The sequence below is a fragment of the Mobula birostris genome, chromosome 7, assembly GCF_030028105.1.
Source record: "Mobula birostris isolate sMobBir1 chromosome 7, sMobBir1.hap1, whole genome shotgun sequence".
NCBI lineage: Eukaryota > Metazoa > Chordata > Chondrichthyes > Myliobatiformes > Myliobatidae > Mobula > Mobula birostris.
In genome coordinates this window covers 166,439,195-166,459,722 of record NC_092376.1, presented here as the reverse complement: position 1 = coordinate 166,459,722, position 20,528 = coordinate 166,439,195, and the positions used below count along the sequence as shown (strand labels likewise).

Genomic DNA, 20,528 nt, shown 5'->3' with positions numbered 1-20,528 from the left:
GAACACAGTGTTGGGAAGTGTATGGTCATGCATTTGAGTAGAAAAAATAAAAGGGTAGACTATTTTCCAAATGGAAAGACTATTCAAACGATTTTATTTATACTTAATACAGACATAGAAAACCTACAGCACAATACAGGCTTTTCGGCCCACAAAGCTGTGCCAAACATGTCCTTACCTTAGAAATTACCTCGGGTTACCCATAGCCCTCTATTTTTCTGAGCTCCATGTACCTGTCCAGGAATCTCTTAATAGACCCTGTTGTATCTACCTCCACCACCGTCGCCAGCAGCCCATTCCACGCACTTAGCACTCTCTGCATAAAAAACTTACCCCTGACATCTCCTCTGTACCTGCTTCCAAGCACCTTAAAACTGTGCCCTCTCATGCTAGCCATTTCAGCCCTGGGAAAAAGCCCCTGACTATCCATATGATCAATGCCTCTCATCATCTTGTACACCTCTAGCAGGTCACCTCTCATCCTCCATTGTTCCAAGGAGAAAAGGCAGAATTCACGCAACCCATTCTCATAAATACATACTCCCCATCCAGGCAACATCCTTGTAAATCTCCTCTGCACTCTTTCTATGGTTTCTACATCCTTCCTATAGTGAGGCGACCAGAACTGAGCACAGTACTCTAAATGGGGTCTCACCAGGGTCCTATGTAGCTGCAACATTACCCCTGGCTCCTAAACTCAATCCCACGATTGATGAAGGCCAGTGGACCATATGCTTTCTTAACCACGGAGTCAACCTGCGCAGCAGCTTTGAGCAGCCTATGGACTTGGACCCCAAGATCCCTCTGAACCTCCACACTGCCAAGAGTCTTACCATTAATACTATACTCTGTCATCATATTTGACCTACCAAAATGAACCACCTCACACTTACCTGGGTTGAACTTCATCTACCACTTCTTACCCCAGTTTTGCATCCTAGCAATGTCTGGTTGTAACCTCTGACAGCCCTCCACACTATCCACAACACCTCCAAGCTTTGTGTCATCAGCAAATTTACTAACCTATCCCTCCACTTCTTCATTTATAAAAATCACGAAGAGTAAGGGTCCCAGAACAGTGAGGCACTGTTGACCGACCTCCATGCAGAATATGACCCATCTACAAGCGCTCTTTGCCTCCTGTGGGCAAGCCAGTTCTGGATCCACAAAGCAATGTCCCCTTGGATCCCATGCCTCCTTAATTTTTCAATAAGCCTTGCATAGGGTACCTTATCAAATGCCTTACTGAAATCAATATACACTACATCTACTGCTCTACCTTCATCAATGTGTTTAGTCACATCCTCAAAAAATTCAATCAGCTTCGTACGACATGACCTGCCTTTGACAAAGCCATGCTGACTATCCTAATCATATTATGCCTCTCCTAATGTTCATAAATCCTGCCTCTCAGGATCTTTTCAATCAACTTACCAACCACTGGAGTAAGAAGGTTGATAGGCAGGGGTTGATAGATTCTTGATTGGTTGGGCATGAAGGAATATGAGGAGAGGGCAGGAGATTGGGGCTGAGGGGAATAATGCATCAGCCATGATGAAATGGCAGGGCAGACTCAATTGGCCAAATGGCCCAATTCTGCTCCTATATCTTACCGTCTTGTACTCCATTCCTTTAGTAATGAGGATATGTAAATATGTCATGTTGTTTGTGTACTATATTTAAGGTCAAAACTTCTGTTTATATTGTAATGTGATTGTAACTACATTGTGGGGTGCATCATATTCTAATTCATGTGCAGACTTAAGTTAGCTTTGCTGGCATGTCCTAGTGCCTAAACAAAAATGCTGATTGCCCTCAGTGAGAGAGAGCGAGAGACTGAATTCCCAGGAGTACACACTGGCCAAGTATAAGTACAGAACTATTATTGTGTTTTATAGTTGATATCTTTTTGTAAGATATTCAGCCCATCAAATCTGCTCCACCATTCCATCAGGACTGATCCCGGATCCCACTCAACCCCATATAGCTGCCTTCTCGCCATATCCTTTGATGGACTGACCAGTCCACCTTATCTGGTATTTTTAACATTTGGTAGGTTTCAATGAGATCCCCCCAGCATTCTTCTAAATTCCAGTGCGTACAGGCACAAGGCTGTCAAATTCTCCTCATCTGTTAACACCTTCATTCCTGAAATCATCCTCGTGAACCTCCTCTGGACTTTCTCCAATGACAACATATCCTTTCTGAAATATGAGGCCCAAAACTGTTGACAATACTCCAAGTGCAACCTGACTAGTGCCTTATAAAGCCTCAGCATTATCTCCTTGTTTTTATGTTCTATTACCTGTGAAATAAATGTCAACATTGCATTTGTCGTCTTTAGCACAGATTCGACCTGTAAATTAACCTTATGGGAGTCTTGCATGATGACTCCTAAGTGTCTCTGCACCTCTGACGTTTGAATTTTCTCTCCATTTAGATAATAGTCTGCAGTATTGTTCCTTTTACCAAAATGCATTATCATACATTTCACAACACTCTATACTACCTGCCACTTTTTTTGCTCATTCTTCTAACTTGTCTAAGATCTGCTGCAATGACATTGTTTCCTCAGCACTTCCTACCCCTCCACCCATCTTCGTATCATCCGCAACCTTTGCCACAAAGCCATCAATTCCATTATCTAAATCATTGACAAACAGTGTGAAAAGTAACAGTCCTATTACTGACCCCTGAGGAACAGCACTAGTCAGGGGTAGCCAACCAGTTAAGACCCCTTTATTCCCACTCACTGCCTCCTGCCTGTCGACCATTCTTCAGTCCGTGCCACTATCTTTCCTGTACAGCACCTCATCAAATGCCTTCTGAAAATCCAAGTAAATGACATTCACTGCCTTTCTTTTGTTCACCCTGCTTGTTACTTCCTCAAAGAACTCTAATAGATTTGTCAGGCAAGATTTTCCTTGACAAAAACCATGCTGACTTTGACTTTCTTTATCATTCATCTCCAAGCACCCCAAAACCCTGTCTGTAACAGTAGACTCCGACACTTTACGAGCCACTGAGGTTAGGCTAACTGGCCTATATTTTTTTTTTTGCCTTCCTCCCTTCTTAAAGAATGGAGTGACATTTGCAATCCTCTAGTCCTCCATGACCAGACCAGAATCAAGAGATTCTTGAAAGATCATGACCAACGCATCCGTTATCTCTTAAGCAACCTCTCTCAGGACTCTGGGACATAGTCCATCTGGTCCAGGTGACTTATCGACCTTAAGACCTTTGAACTTGACTGCACTTCTTCCTTGTAATAGCAATGGCACTCATTCCTGCTCCCTGACACTCACGGAGCTTTGGCATACTGCTAGTGTCTTCCACAGTGAAGACTGATGCAATGTACTCATTAAGTTCATCCACCATTTTTTTTATCCCCCATTACTACCTCACCAGCATCATTTTCCAGTGGTCCAATATCAACTCTCACCTCCCTTTTACTCTTTATATAACCCACATATCTAACACTTTACTAAATTCACTTCACTGCTCAGCCTTTCCTTATTTAAAGCGTTTTGCATCTGTTTGATAAATGCTAATGTCAAGCCTTTTGTTTTCTCTTGACTAAAGCTTTTCTGACCAAAGTAGCACATTTTGGGCAGTCCTGATGCTCTAGGTATAGTTCAAAGTCAGTGAGAGACATTTTAAAAGTCTGGCTGCTGTTGTAATGTGAAAAACATAATGTACGCATGGAAAGATCTCACCAACACTATGGTAATTGACAAATCAGCTTCAGGGAAAGTTTTCCACCATTAAAGATTCATGAAAATTTACAATTATTCTTTTTCCATCCCAGTTAAAGAATTTTGCAACACTAGTAGTGACTATGCTGAATATGTCTAAAATGTTGTGTTTTTATTCATTATTTTGTCAAAGGTGCTTCCACTTGAAAACCAGATGCAGAGACCACATAAATTTCCAACAATTCTGTATTTAGCTATGTCAATTGTGATAACTTTGTATGTAATCACTGGAGTTCTGGGATACACTTGCTTTGGAGCTGACATTAAAGGAAGTGTAACCCTCAATCTGCCACCTTGCTGGTAAGTGTTCATGAGCATTGCTAGTCTGAAGCTTGATGACTGATTAATTTGATCTCTTAGATGCGTTGTATTTTTGTTAAGTATTTTGATAGCTTCCCTTTGGAATATTTTGTCAGTAAAACTTAACAACCAGCTTTGCATATTTATCTTTACCAAAATGTCACTGGGACTTCTGGATTGTTTCTTTTTCAGCAAGTATTTGCAAGAAAAGGCAGCTATTAAAAATCCTTGTTCATTTTGAAATGAACTAGATAGCTTTCTATTGAAAAGACCTTGTAGATCTGAGTAAAGTTCAAAGTAAATCTGATTTTGAAAATCCATATATGTCAGCACACACAACCCTGAGGTTCATTTTCTTGCAGACAAACTCATTAAATCCATAATAGAATAATGACCATAATAAAGTCAATGAAAGTCCGCACCAGCCGGTATAACCATTGTGCAAAAGACAACAAGCTGTGCAAATACAAAAAGAAGGAAATAATAATAAGAGATAAATAAAAAAAAAATTGAGAACATGAGATGAAGAATCCTCAAAGAGTCCAAAGGTTGTAGGAACAAGTGAAGTTACCACCTTTAGTTCAAAAGCCTGATGGTTGAGAGGTAATAACTGTTCCTGAACCTGGTGGTGTGAGTCCTAAGGCTCCTGCAGCTTCTTCCTGATGGCAGCAGTTGGAAGAGAGCATGATCTGGGTGTTGGGGTCCCTGATGACGGATGCTGGGTTTCCTGCGACAACACTTCATGTAGATGTGCACAGTGGTGGGGAAGGCTTTACTCCGTGATGGACTGGGCCATATCCATTACTCTGTTGGATTTTCTGTTAACGTTATATCAAGTGAGATTTTTCCACTACTTATTTTTGGACTGTTGGGTTCTTCAAGCCTGCCCACTTTCAATAATCATTAGTATCCTGTTATGTTTGTTTGATGTGGAATTGAGCAGTTGAAAAAAGGCGTACAGACATTGAAAGCTAAGAAATTCCAGATTTCTAAAATTGCTGAATTATTGTGGTTAAATTGCATCATTCAAATTTTATTCTCAAAGCTTCTTGCCTATTGTAAAAACAATGGCCTTGTGGATATTTTTGTTCAGAGAGGTGGTGGACTTAAATTTTTTTGGATTGGAGAGATTTAGGGGGCTAGGGGCCAAAAACAGGTTGATGGAACTAGCTCACTGGTTAACACAGCCTGGATGAGTTAGGCCAAGGGCTGCATGTCTCTATCCTCATTTGTATTCTAGCCATGTGATTAAATTTATAACAATCTAAAATACATAACTTAAAATGTAACTATTCTTCTGCTGTTTCCAATATCTGTAACGTTAAGAGGCTAGAGTTATAAACAGAGACACAAATTTAAATTGCACCATGATTATCTAGAGGTTTTACTTGAATTATTAAATCTAAATAATCACCAACAATAGTCATGAAACTATCAGATTGTCAAAGTGGCCTGGGTGGAAGAAATCAGTCTTTCCTTAAAAACATGCACTCAGTGGCCACTTTATTTATTAGGTATCTCCTGTACCTAGTAGAGAGACTACTGAGTATACAGTTGCAAGAAAATGTTTGTGAACCCTTTGTAATTACCTGGTTTTCTGCATTAATTACTCATAAAATGTGGTCTCATCTTCATCTAAGTCACAAAATTAAACACAAACAATCTGCCTAAACTGATAACACACAAACTTTTCATGTCTTTATTGATCATATTGTTGAATCATTCGCAGTCCAGGATGGAAAAAGTATGTGAACCCTTGTATTTTAAGACCTGGTAGAACCTCCTTTAGCAGCATTAACCTCCACCAAACATTTCCTGTAGCTGCTGATCAGACTTGCACAACAACGAGGAGGAATTTTACACGATTCCTCCATATAAAACTGTTCCAGTTCATCAATATTTCTGGGATACCTTGTATGAACAGCCCTCTTCAGGTTGTGCCACAGCATCTCAATTTGGTTAAGGTCTGGACTCCAACTTGACCATTGCAAAATATGTATTTTGTTCTTTTTAATCCATTCTGTTGTTGATTTGCTGTTGTGTTTTGGATCATTGTCTTGTGTCATCCAACTTCTATTTAGCTTCAGGTGGTAGACATTACCCTGACATTTTCCTGTAAAATGTCTTGATACTATTTGAATTCATTGTTCCCTCAATGATTGCAAGTTGGCCAGGCCCTGAGCCAGCAAAGCAGCCCCAAACCATAATGCACTTTCCACCATGCTTCATAGTTGAGATGAGGTGTTGGTGTGCAGTGCCCTTTTCCCTCCAAACATAGTGGTGCGCATTTCTGCCAAAAAGTTCAACTTCTGTTTCACCTGTCCACAGAACATTGTCCCAAAAGCATTGTGAAACATCCAGGTGTTTTTCTGCAAACTTGAGATGTGTAGCAACTTTTTTTTTGGAGAGCAGTTCTTTCCTTTATAGGGTCCTTCCATGAACAGAGACTTTAGCAAGTTCTAGAGATTTCTGCAGGTCTTTTGATGTTACCCTTGGGTTCTTTTTCACCTCCTTCAGCATTGCACATTCTTCACTTGGTGTGATCTTTGCAGGACTCCCACTCTTAGGGAGAGTAGCAACAGTACTGAGTTTCCTCCATTTATAGACTTTCTCTTACTGTGGACTGATGAACAATCAGGTCTTTAGAAATGTTTCTGTAGCTTTTTTCAGCTTAATGCATCTCTACAATTCTTCGAAGGCCCTCTGGAAGTTGTTTTGATTGAGACATGGTGCACACAAACAGATCTTTCTTGAGAAGAGCAGGCTCTGTTAGTAAACTGGCTTTGTGTGTTTTTTAAGGGCAAAGCATCTCTACAACTCACACCTCCAATCATATCTTATTGATTGGAACTCATGATTTTAAATAGCTTTTATAGAAGGTATACCTCTGAGGTTCACATACTTTTTTGAACCTAGATTGAGATTGTTTAAATTCTCAGTATTGATGAGAAGTACAATTGTTTGTGTATAAATGGGTTAGGCAGATTGTGTTTGTCTATTATTATGACATAGATGAAGGTCAGAACACATTTTATGAGTAATTAATGCAAAAAAAACTAGGTAATTACAAAGGGTTCACAAACTTTTTCTTGCAGCCGCATGTTTGTGGCCGTCTGTTGCTGCAACCCATCCACTTCTAGGTTCACAATGTGTCGTGCATTCAGAGATGCTCTCTGCATGCTGCTGTTTTAGCACTTACTAAAAGTAACAAGGTATTTTTGCCCACAGAATTGCTGCTCACCAGATGTTTCTTGTTTTTTTTTGCACCATTTTCTGTTGTGTGTGAAAATCCCAGGTCAGCAGTTTCTGAGGTACTCAAACCACCCTGTCTGGCACCAACAATCATTTCTTAGTCAGTCATTTAGGACATTTGTTCCCCATTCTGATGTTTGGTCTGAACAACAGCTGAACCTCTTGACCATGTCTGCATGCTTTGATGCTTGAGTTGCCGCCACATGATTGGCTGATTAGATATTTGCATTAACGGGCAGATGTACCTAATAAAGTGGCCACTGTATACAAAATGTTGGGGGAACTCGGCAGACTAGGCAACACCTATGGAGAGGAATAAACAGTCGACTTTTTGGGCCGAGACCCTGTGAACTCAAAATGAATTGACGTTGTTGGGGAAAAGCTCAATTTGAGGGTAGATACACAAATTAATGTAACTAGTCTGTATGAAAGCTTGACAACATGATGTGACATTTGCCCCTTGTTTTGCTTAAAATTAATGAGTTAAGATTTTTTAACTGTTCGCACCTGACAGCTAAATCTTTCCACGATAAAATTCCAATCTTAAAGAAGAATACCCTCAAACAAAAATGAGGTGAGAGCAGCTTTATGTTCTAAAGCCCCATGTAAGAAGAGAGGTTGGACGATTTGCAGAAATGATTGTTGGCTAATCTTGCACTCATTTAGTCGCACAAGCAGAAAGGGATGAGGAAGTGTAATCAAATCAAATTCAAGTTTAACTTTCATGCAACCATACGTAAATACAGTCAAACAAAACAGCGTTCCTCTGGGACCAAGGTGTAAAACACAATGCACAATACTGCACAGGGCACACCGCACATTCAAGACGGTGAGCACTCATACTGTCATACAGAATATATAGCCCAAATCCCTGAGTGGCATGTCCTGCAAATTGATGTTGTAGATCCCAGCAGTCCGTAAGTACACACATGCTATTCCACCGATCAAACACTGGAGGGCAGCACCGATAGACAAGGCCAGCCCCCAACCGAACATGGACACCACACTACACAGCCTCCGGTGTCACTCTCCTGGCCTGCAGCAGCAGGCAAGCCCACAACTTGAGGCCCAGTCCTCGCTACAATAGAGGCCACGCGGTTCCTCTGCCGTCTGTCGTGTCACCAGACAAGATAAACAGACCTGTGGCGTCTTTCATTATCCGTGGCCAACAAGGTCTTGCGATTGCAAGAGAAATATCCAAGAGAATCACCCATGCTTACAGTGCATGCCACCTTCATGCATCAACTTTCTGTAGCAGGAAACAACGAAGTTTGCACCAAGTCCAGCTCCTGAGTGTTTAATTTGCTAGCTAGTTTTGCTAGCAGGAATTTCAGAATACAACATTTATATTATGTACAGCCATGGTGGGACATAGTTGGAACTAAACATTAAAATTCTGTCACAACCCTACATTGGAACCACATGGTGAAGCGGTATCCCAAATAACTGACAGTAACTATGTTGCTAGCAATTCCGTGCAGATGGAAGATGCTCAACCCAATATTATGCCTGAAGGGCTGCTCAGCCAAGACTAATTGGCAAACCAGTGATACTTAGAGTCATAGAATCACACAGCGTGGAAGCAGCCCCTTTGGCCCATTGACCCATGCTAACCAAGATGGCCCGTCCAAGGTGGTTCCATTTCCAGCATTTGGCCCATAATCTATACCATTCCAATCCATGTAATTGCCCCAATTGTCTTTTAAAAGTTGTTATTAAACCTCCCTCAACCACTTCGTGTGGCAGTTGATTTCACATAGACACCACTCTTTATTTTTAAATGCAAAAAGTTTCCCCTTGATTTTCTCTTAAATATTTGCCCTCTCATCTTAAACTTGTGCTTTCTAGTCTTGATGCCCTAACTCTGGGGTGGAGCGAAGAAGGACTGAGTGCATTCACCCTGTCTTTGCCTCTCATGATTTTAGATGCCTCTATAAGATCACCTCTCGGTCTCATGCTCTAAGGAATAAAGTCCTCGAGTGACCAGCCTCTCCCTTTAACACAGTCCCTCAAGTCCTGTCAGCATTCTTGAAAATCTTTTCTGCATTTTTTCCAGTATAATTACATCTTTCATGTACCAGGATGACCAGAAATGAACACAACATTCCAAGTGCAGCCTTATCCTGTATTACTGCACCATGACCTCCTGACCTTTCTACCTGATGCCCTGATGTAAGGCCAATATGTCAGAAGCAGCCTTTGTCACCCTATCGGTGCCTCTTCTTTCAGTGAAGCATGCACTTGGTACCCCACGAATCCTCTGTTCTAAAACACTCCCAGGGCTCTGCTGTTCACTGAAATATCTGCCTGAATCTGACTTTCTAAAATTAAATTTCATTCCCTCTTACTCAGCTCTTCAAAGCCGCCCTGTAATTTTTGATCACCTTCATTGTCCATTATCTCAACTATTTCAGTGTTATCTTATCCAAATCGTTGATACAGACACCAAACAACAGTGGGCCCAGTGTTGATCCCTGGGGCTCATTACTAATGACAGGCCTCCAGTCCAAGAAACAACCTACCTTGGGTGGCATGGTGGCGTAGGTTAGCATAATACTATCACAGTGCCAGCAACCCGGGTTCAATCCCACCGCTCTCTGTCGGTAGATTGTACATTCTCCCCTTGACCACATGGGTTTCCTCCAGGTGCTCTGGTTTCCTCCCACATTCCAGAGATGTACAGGTCAGTAAGTTAATAGGTCACATGGGTATCAAGGGTGGTACAGGCTCACTGAGCCAGAAGGGCCTGCTACTATGCTGTGTCTCTAAATAAAAATAAAACCTACTATCACTTCAGGCTTTCTACCATCAAGCAAATTGTGTATGTAAGTAGCCTGCTCTCCACTCAACCTGTATATTTAGTCTTCTAATTACCATTGACTGGAGGGCTAGAGTGCAATCACTACATCCTCTGTGATCATCCTCGTCTTTTCTCTCAGCTACCCACCTACAAAGCCTCACTGGATGATGCTCCATATCACTGAATGATAGATGTGTTGTTGAGAACAAAATAAAGGGCCAGCCATTCATACTGTCTTTATAGTGGTGATGTTCTCTCCATTTTCATTATTCTTCCCACAACTTAATCATCCAAGTTTAAACAAAAGACTGAATTAAATAACTGTGCAGCCGGAGAGGGGTTTATTCAATTTCATGATATTCTCTTCATAACAGACCAGACCATACTGGTAGCAGAATGGATTACCAGCGTCAATATATAAAATATGGAAGATATTTACAGGAGAATACTCCAACACTCAAATTAAGATGAGATGGAATTCACTTCCACATGTTTAAAATAACAAAGATGAAGCCTTCTGGGTGCTCTCCTGTGCTAAATATTATTGCATCATGTTGAGTGGTATTGTTTCTGCTTCATTGTCATGTTTATTGGAAAAAAATGAAATGCAATCTCCAGAGTTTAATTGCATACTTTTTTTTGTCAGGTTGTATCAGTCGGTGAAGATTTTGTATTCTTTCGGAATCTTCATAACCTATGCCATCCAGTTTTTTGTTGCAGCAGAGATTCTCGTCCCCTTTGCGGTGGACAGGGTTTCTGAACGCTGGAAGCTGTGTGTCAGCTTGGTAGCTCGAAGTGTTCTCGTCATCCTCACGTGTAAGTAAGCTTCCTCTCAGTGGAGAGTTTAACAAGGCGTTTAGAAATGAGGTATGGAGCAGGAGTAGGCCACTTAGCCCTTTGCGCCTGACATTGGCTGATTACCCATCTTCCTACACTGCCTTCTGCAGTAGAGAATTCCACTATTTTCCAGATCACTGATTGACTTGGCGTCTGTGCCATTTGTATAAGGCACATCAGAGCTTCTTTGTATCAACCTTGGAGCTTGTATTCTTCCCCTCCGACCCAAACTTTGGGTCATCTGTAGCCTTTAGTTCCCAGATCTAATCAATGATTTGAATTCCAGTTAGCTGGTGTCCAAACACTAATCCCTTTGGTTCCACACTATTTGTTAACTCCCACCTAGAAAAGGGCCCTTTGTTTCCTAGAGCAATGAACAGTCTGCTGGAGGAACACAGTCATCTGTGGGAGGAAAGGAATTGTCAAAATGTTGGCTCGAAGCCTTGCATCAGGATCAGATTCCAGCATCTGAAGTCTCTCTTGTGCATCTTTATTTCTGACCAGTTTAATCTCTTATCCAATTCGCAACGTGTTTTTATTTTAATGGGAAAAAATGCAAATACTAGAGATTTAAAACAAAACCAGAAAATGTTGTAAGTACGCAGCAGGTCAGTTAACACCTGTGAAAAGAGACATGGTCAGTATTCTGACAGGTCTCTGTCTTGAGACTTTGACTCTGTTTTTCTACCCACAGATACTGTCTAACTTGCTGAGTGCTTCAACTTTTTAAAAATTACTTAGAGATACCTTCTATATAGGCCCTTATGGCCCGTCGAGCTGCTTCGTCCAACAACCTAGCCTAATCACAGTACAATTTGCAATGACCAATTAACCTACTAACCAGTCTGTCTTTGGGCTGTTAGAGGAAACTGGAGCACCCAAAGGAAACCCACGTGGTCACGGGGAGAACCTACAAACTACTTGCAGATGGTGTAGGAATTGAACTCCAAACTCCAACGTCCTGAGCTGTAATAGTATTGCGCTAACCACCACATTACCATGGCTACATAAAAATCTGTTCAAGTTTCTGGCACCTGCAGGCTTTAATTTTTCACCTGCCTGTTACAGGTACAGCATCACAATGTCTGCATAACAGCACGCACTTCCATTCAGTTTCCTAACTTCAGCAAATTTGGAAATGCTTCTTCCCTCCTTCAGTTCATTCATGTAGACAACTGGGAGCCAGAATCCTGGGGTAATTCAGCAAGTAGATTTTACCACTCTGAAAAGGACACATTAATTCTAACTCTTTCTTTTCTATGTGACAAAAGGGTTTCAGTCCATTTCACACTTCCAGTGATACTTTCAGCTCTTAATTGATACAGAAGTGCCTTCAGAAGGAATGGGGGTAAATGTTGTAGGTGGAAAACATAAATACAAGAGATTCTGCAGATCTTGAGCAACACCCATAAAATGCTGGAGGAACTCTGCAAGTCGGGCAACGTCCATGGGGGGAATAAACAGTGACTGCTTATTCCCCTCCGCAGTTGTTACCTGACTTGCTGAGTTTCTCCAGCATTGTGTATGTAAGATCAGCTTTATGTGTCACGTGTACATTGAAACATGCAGTGAAATGTCTCATTTACATCAAATCAAATAAGTGAGGATTGTGCTGGGCAGCCCACAAGTGTTGCCATGCTTCTGGCACCTTCATAGCATGTTCACAACTTGCTAACCCGCCGCCCAGCGGACCCCCCTCAACCCTACCCCCACAACCTAATCGTGACAGCCAAAAAGACCTCACACCACAACTAAACCAGACGGCGCCCAAGTGGACCCTGGCCACACCCCCACAAAGGGGTCTACTTAACGATGGACCCCATGCTCCTTTTCTTCCCACCCCCCCATGGGTAGGCCTGCGTGCACATTCCTCGGCCATATCCCTAAACATAACAACTTCACCCATCCAACCTGAGCCCTCTCTCTGCTGGGGGGCCAAGTTCACCCCACTACACCATCGGTTTGGGTGCTGTAACCCTCCCACCACCTCAAGGTCCCGTGAACCCACTACCCGGCCATACACCTCAGCCTAACACCTCCAACCCTTCAGCACACCCCCATAAACCCTAGCCCTCTCCCCACCCGGGAGCCAGGTTCACCCCACATCACCAGCACCACAGCACCCCACAGACATCCCCAACCCTAGCATTCACCATAACTGTAACTTCCAATGGACCGCGCACCCCAACTAAACCGGACAGCACCCCAAATAACCCGAACTACACCACACAAAAGGGCTTATGTAACAGTCCTTTACCCTCCACCCCACAAACATCCCCAACCCTACCATTCACCATAACCATAACTTCCAATGGACTGCGCACCCCAACTAAACCGGACAGCATCCCAAATAACCCAAACCACACCACACAAAAGGGCTTATGTAACAGTCCTTTACCCTACCCCTAAACCTAACATCTCCAACCCTGCTATACACCCCCATAAACCCAAGCCCTCACCCCATCAAGGGGCCAAATTCACCCACTATCACCAGCAGTCAGGCTCTTATTTCAGCCCTCCCCACTACTGCAGGGGAACCCCCCCCCCCGCAATGCCATTTGCCACCCCACCCCACCTCCCTTCGCCATGAATCCTCAACCTCCATTACCTAACTCTACCCCCGGGCATGTCCCTCCCCACAACACCCCTCAGTTAGCTACCGCACAATCCCCCCAGATCACAGCACACAGTCCCTATAATAAAATAAGACCCCAAATCCAAAACACTATCCACAGACAATAACTCCATCATTCTAAATTAAACTCCAGAATGGAGGTTAAAGAGGAGGAAGATCCCAGTAAAGGAAAGTTGAGGACCGAGATGATGACAACGTGGGCCAAAAACAAAGTGGCAGAGTAAAGTGATACTGCATCTCCAGTACGAGATCCACAAACACTGGGGGGATATTTTGCCCACTGCCCGCATACTTGCGGCCTAACCCTAACTGTATGTCTTTGGAATGTGGGAGGAACCAACATACCAATTCCTTACAGACAACGGTAGAAATAAGATGTTTCCAAAAAACGTAGACTTCACACATTGACTATGGATGAAGCTGATTGACTCAAGTGAGGCGTTAAATGTCTGCAATAGTGGGCCTGATGTGACTTGAGTGAATGGCAAGTTGTATTCAATCCTTTCATCTTTAAGCTGGTCCACATGGAGAACTAAATCAAAAGAAAGCATTCAAGCTTTGGAAACAGTGCAGATCAAATAATCCTCAAATGAAGAGGTAGCTCTGAAGGTGAGAAATTTTCCTGTGTCCCAGTGTCCAATAGAGTCGTAAGGAGCTCCTGCAATTTTGCAATCTCTTCCAAATGCTCTGTAAATTTGCTGCTCTTCCCAAGAAAATGCCCATTGCTCCTGTGATGCAGTAAACGTGCTCGAGCTTCCAACTCCTTTTTCTCATTTATTAACACTTTGCTGAGCATTTTTGCAACTTGTGTGTCTAAAACAGTTAGTTTTTATACTTGTAGCAATAGTATAACTACACTTGATCACAAGTGCCCTCTCCTCACTGGAAATCAGAAGAATGGAGGGGGAGATCTCATTGAAACCTAATTCTGCTCCTTATCTTATGGTTTTGTGATCAAAATAACATCTGATTTGGCTTCTGGGTCCTTAAACTTCTGTCCAGTTATGTTGGGTCTGCCATTGCCTGATTTTTCACTACTGTTAATTTTATAGCACAGATTGCATTCTCCCAGGAGTCAAAAGGTTTTTGGTTGAAGTCCTTCTCCAGAATTTGAGAGCATCATTTGGCATTGATGGAGTCGACTCTGTTGGAAATGCAAGCCTTTAAAATAAGGTTCTGTCCACCTGCTTTGGATAAAAAGTGTCTCTGGGGAGTTGACATTTTTCTGAAAATCATTGTTAATATATCAGCACAGTCAGGGGCACGAATGTGTCACCACTCCAGAACTGATTGAAATTGATTCAGATTTATGTAATGGTGATTGATGGTTGTCATGGACTTGGTTGGCTGAACCAGTTTGCATTCTACATCTTTGAGAAGTAATTTGCTGTTTGTAGCTGTTATTTTCTACATTACAACAATTATTATGTTTTAAGAGATTTTAAGTAGTTTTTTAAACATGGGTTTTCATGAGCTATGAAAAATACTACATAATTGCATATTCTTGACGAAGGGTCTCGGCCGGAAACGTCGACTGTACTTCTTCCTATTGATGCTGCCTGGCCTGCTGCATTCCACCAGCATTTTGTGTGTGTTGCTTGAATTCCCAGCATCTGCAGATTTCCTTGTGTTGACATAATTACATATCCTTAGCTTTTGAGTCAATTAGTAAGTTAGTCAATTGGGGATGTCACTCCTATATACAGTCTGGAGTCCCCTCCTCCTTGATCTTTTGTATGGAATCTGTGTATTTTCTTGTGATAGAAAAATGACTATTGAAGATTATGAATGAATACCTAAATTATAGTGAGGTTAAGTGAGAAGTTTTGGGAAAATTAAAAGTAAGAAAAATGTCCCTAGAAATCTTTCTCTCGAGGCTGAGCACCTTTTTATAATCTTGAACCAGTTGTGCGATGTTTTGTATTGCTACAGACCTTGCATTGGTTGCAAAGCCCTCTAGAAGGCATTGCTGTACTGTTTAACTGCACTTGGCTCTGTTTTAATCTTCCAAATCGTAGAAACTGTATAGTGATTTTGTTTGGTGATTAGTAAGGAGCTGACTGGACAAACAACATCTGTGTTTTTCCCTCACAAACAAGAGAAAATCTGCAGATGCTGGAATTCCAAGCAATACACACAAAATGCTGGAGGAGTTCAGCAGGCCAGGCAGCATCTATGGAACAGAGTACTGTCGACGTTTTGGGCCGAGACCTGGGTCACCTTCTTATTGGCTCTGATCCAGGGCTACAAACAGTATTGTTCTATGGCCTTTGACCTCAGCCTCATGTCTTTTGTTCTTTTCAACCCTGACTGGTTCAGATCAGGTGACCCAGACACTGCGCCTAATGAGATTACGCATTGCTCCTGCAAGCCTGTCACTTTACATAATAAACAGTCTGAGAACGGTCTCAGGTTTAGCAGGTCATTAGCAGAAAACTCCTTGCGTCCGTATTCCGTAGGTCTGATTAAATTATCCCAGTTCTGTTGAAACAGTTCACAAAATGGCAACTGCAAGGGCAGCCTCCATTCCTGTTCACTGGTTGTCGTTCTTTCTGGCCAACAAGGTAGACAATAACATGTAAAAGTAATGATGAAGAGATTTTGAGAACAAGTTAATCTTTAATGTTCATGAGATCCATTCAAGAGTTTTAGAAATTGCATTAAAGGCTGTCCTTGAGCTTGGTGGTGTATGTTTTACAGCTATTTTTTCTTCTGCCCAATAGAAGGGGGTGGGGGGGAAGAGAATGTCCAGAATGGGAGGAGTCTTGGTATTGCTGTCTGCTTTCCTGAGACAGTGAAGTGTGAATTGTTGTTCTTGTGTCACCACTCAACCAAATATTTTACTCCTGTATGCTGATTCATCACCATCTATAATTTGCTCAACAACAGTGGTGAAGTAGGTGAATTTGTATATGGCATTGGAGATATTGATTGCTTCCAGTCTGTGTTTAAAGTTGTTACGTCCACTAATTGTGTATTTTCAAGTTCAAAGTTACAAATCTGATTCTTCAAGCCACCACTTTTACAATCTTCTGATGATTTAAGCTCTCTGTCCATGATCCAAGTTTATCCAAACTGTGTCTGCTCATAATCTGGTAGTGGCAACTACATCTCAAATATTACAGCAGTTTTGCACGGATGTACCTTTAAAACAAGGTTAGAAAAGAGCTAAGAAAAGGGTTATAGCATCAGGTTTCCAAAATCAACTCATTTTAAGACACCATTATTCATTATATATGACATTTAGCTAGTTCCTAACCCCAATTCCAGTAAATTTAATGAGAGACTCAAATCGACAATTTTGAGTGTATTTTTGTTGTTCAACTTTGCTCTTGTTTAACTTCAGCTGGAAAGCAGTCGTCTCGTCTTCAGCAATGAGCTCAAGCTCCACTAGTCAGACCTAAGCACATAACATAACTGATGATCGATGCAAGCTAAAGGGCTAGCACAATACTAGAAGAGGCACCTTTCAGATAAATTGTCAGATTGAGGCCATGCCTATCCTTAAGTGAATATAACTTCCTGAGGCACTGATTCGTCATCATCATATCCCAACTAGAAATTAATTTCCAAGAATTGCAAACATTGATCATGGTGGGACCATAATGTGTTCAAATTCCCTGACATAATTATCACACAACTGAATGCACACCAAAATTAACTGTGCAGCTGCAAAATGCTTTGACCTGAAGATGTCATGATATATTATAGTAAGTTCGTAAGTTCCTGCCCTTTATTGTTAATTTATTTTTGTTTTTGCAGGTCTCTTGGCAATCCTGATACCCCGTTTGGAAATTGTAATCTCATTAGTTGGGTCAGTTAGCAGTAGCACACTGGCTTTAATCGTCCCTCCTCTTCTCGAAATTACCACGTTCCAAAGCGAAGGTATGAGCTGGTGGATCGTTGCCAAAAACATCTTGATCAGCCTGGTGGGCTTCTTAGGATTTTTGGTGGGAACCTATGTGTCCATTGGACAGCTGATCTTTCAAACAGTACCTATGACCAATGTGACAATTAATCACTAAAGTTAGTTAGGTTTTACTCTCTTGCTTTGTGTCCTAAATCATATGGATTTGTTTTCTGAAGCACTTTACTGTGAGTTCTGTGCAGGTTAATATGTAGCAGTTTACACATGATGTATTTTTAAGGCAGGAGCAAATGTTATTTTTGGAGAAAATGCACATGGTTTTATTCTCCTGATTTTAGCTTTTGACAGTTGTAGATGAAAATGCCCATGCTCATAACTCTAACAGTATCCTGCAGAAAACTGAAAATTATGCAGAATGGGTAATGCGTAGAGCAGGGAATGAAATTGCGGTTGCTCACTCTAGGAGTAGCCAAATTCTAATTTAAAATGGGCATTTGCATGTTTTTAATCTGAGGAGAAGTGGATTGTCTCAATTTGTTTCTTCGTGCTTGAATTTTAATGAGGAAGTTGATTATCAGTGTATCTAGATATCGAGTATTTTTGCGGTAGCTATTACAATTTAGTTTTAGTGTGATGGAAAATACTGTTTAACACAATAGTTCTGTATCTGTTGCAGCCTTTAGAAACATATTTCAAATACCAGAAGGGATTTCAGTTTCCATGAATCAGGAGCAGAAAGTGGCCATTCCTAGGCTAACCTCTTAGTTTTGTCCATTAAGGCATAGCTAAATATCCAAGGAAAATCAGATTCAGACCCTTATTTCTTGATTTACTAAATCAAGCAAAGTCGTGCTCTTTCATTCTCAATTCCATACTGGATTTGGGATAGAGTGTATCCATTTCCTAACCTCTACTGGCAGGGAACATGATAATTAAAAAAATGAAATACGAGTAATTTTGTGGGGCGGGGGGAAACGGGAGCTAGATGCAGACAAGCAACTTGTCCCTCTACCACAAAGGAATCAGGTTGACAAATTATTCATTTTTAATTTTACATATTCATGTAAAGTGAATTAGGTGTGGCTATTTTTCAGGATTTCAAAATCTAGCCTAATCCAGAACTGTCATATGTCAATCTGGAGTGAATTCTGTCATAACTCCTGAAGCTGATTTCTGGTTGAACTTCTGTGCTATGTATTCAGTTTTTATTATGAGCCATTTTTGATCATTGGTAATTCAATGTTAGGACATAGAGCACATGGACATAATTTCATATCGAGGTAAATTAGTTAAAAGAGCTCCAAAATTTTCAAATTCAAATGTTATTGAACATTGCCAAGCTCTCAGACACACACCTGAGAAATTTTATTCCATTATGGAAATAAAAAATCAAGGTTTCAAGGCAAATAGTGAAATAAAGTCCTTTGTACAGTGGGGAAAATTTGGTTAAGATGATAGACCTTAAAACACTTGAGTGCAGACTTGGGCCATTCGGCCCATCAGGTAGATTCTGCAAGTTTCTGCCAGTTTTAAATTCTGACTCCATGGTGCAATATTGTTTACACAAATGGTAGACAGGCCTTTTTGTTGCACTAAGTGAAACGTTGGGAGAGTAAGTGGATATTGCATAGATACAGAAGTGGGTTTATACAACATGTCTACTGCAACACTTCTGGCTGATAGAAAAGTAGATCATAGCTTTGATTGTATTGTATGTAGAGATTTCATATTTTTGCACCTCATTCAAATGACACTCTCAAAACTATTTGTGTAAACTCAAAAATGAATTGCATTTGGAGAGCAGCTTTTTGATGTACCAAATCATCTCAAGACACTTTGCAAGACCTTTACCTGAAAACAAAATGAGGCAAATTTTGTAGAATGTTGCGTGCTGCGCTATTAATGTTATGTGATGTAAGGATTATACAAGTGTTCTAGGTACTTTAATGTAGACTGTGGCTTTAGCCACAGCTTAGCATAAATTAATCTGAGTGTATAAAACTTACTGTGCTGGGGTGCTATACAGACTACTATAATAAAAATGCAGGTTTCTTTATCACAAACAAGAGAAAATCTGCAGATGCTGGAAATCCAAGCAGCGCGCACAGAATGCTGGAGGATACAATAGGGTCTTGTAAGAGACCCTCAGATGAGTACATGGAGCTTAGAAAAATAGAGGGCTATGTGGTAAATTCTAGGTAGTTTCTAGAGTAGGTTACATGGTCGGCACAACATTGTGGGCTGAAGGGCCTGTAATATGCTGTAGATCTCTGTTTCTATGATGCTGCCTTGCCTGTTGAGTTCCTCCAGCATTTTGTGCGTTAAATGTTACTTTATAATTGTTCTAACATTTATAATTGTTACTACAAGTTTCAAATGTGCTTTTTTGTGTAATGTGATGGAGAGAATGAAGGGAATATATGGTCAAGCAAAGTGAGGTGATACTCAATTATTTTTTGTTATCTCTCTCTCATCTCCATCTTCTTATGTGAGATAAATGATTGCCTGTCTTTTAAATAACCAGTTTGAGTGTTAAACTATATTTGTATATTTTGGGCATTATTTCAGATCTGCAATTCATGGTATATCTTACTGGAACCTCCTCAGGGTAATATACTACAACTGAGAAACCCAATGCTATGGTGAATCCCAGGCAACCTCTAGTCATACAGTTATTTACAGCAAACTTTGTTGTACTTATTTTTATGAATGTAAAAACTAAAGCTTGTGATCTTTTTATGCTAATTAAAATTGTCTTCAGTATTTGGTCTTTATTTGTACTTATTTTTGTCTCATTAATTGGAATCGCAGAATCTTACAATGCAAAAAGAGACAACTTGGCTCACCTTTGAAAGTGTTGTCAATTATTTTTGTGATAGATCCATTGAGCAAGTGAGTATTATCCCTGCCATTCCAAAGAATGCTGCATGAAGGCATGAACTCAACAATAGCAGCATGTGTAAATAATCATTTTTATTATAATGAATAATGTTGTCAAGGAACAACTGTGCCCAAAACATAATGATATCTAATCCCGGTCTACTGCTCTCACTGTGACGTGTGAACTATGAAGCAAGCTAA

General features: G+C 41.0%; 1 protein-coding gene across 3 annotated transcripts in view; it reads left to right on the top strand.

Annotated features, from left to right (window-relative positions):
- The window catches only part of slc36a1 (solute carrier family 36 member 1), a 71,772-nt gene extending 51,562 nt beyond the window's left edge, over positions 1-20,210 (top strand). For 2 of the 3 annotated variants that reach the window (XM_072264048.1, XM_072264049.1), the window contains 3 exons: positions 3,889-4,055; positions 10,754-10,923; positions 17,342-20,210. In XM_072264048.1, coding sequence (XP_072120149.1) covers positions 3,889-4,055; positions 10,754-10,923; positions 17,342-17,604 — 600 coding nt within the window. In that variant the 3' untranslated portion in view covers positions 17,605-20,210. The remainder of the gene's footprint in view (positions 1-3,888; positions 4,056-10,753; positions 10,924-17,341) is intronic. The other variant, XM_072264050.1, reaches the window with a different exon arrangement.
- The last annotated feature ends 318 nt before the right edge of the window (positions 20,211-20,528 follow it).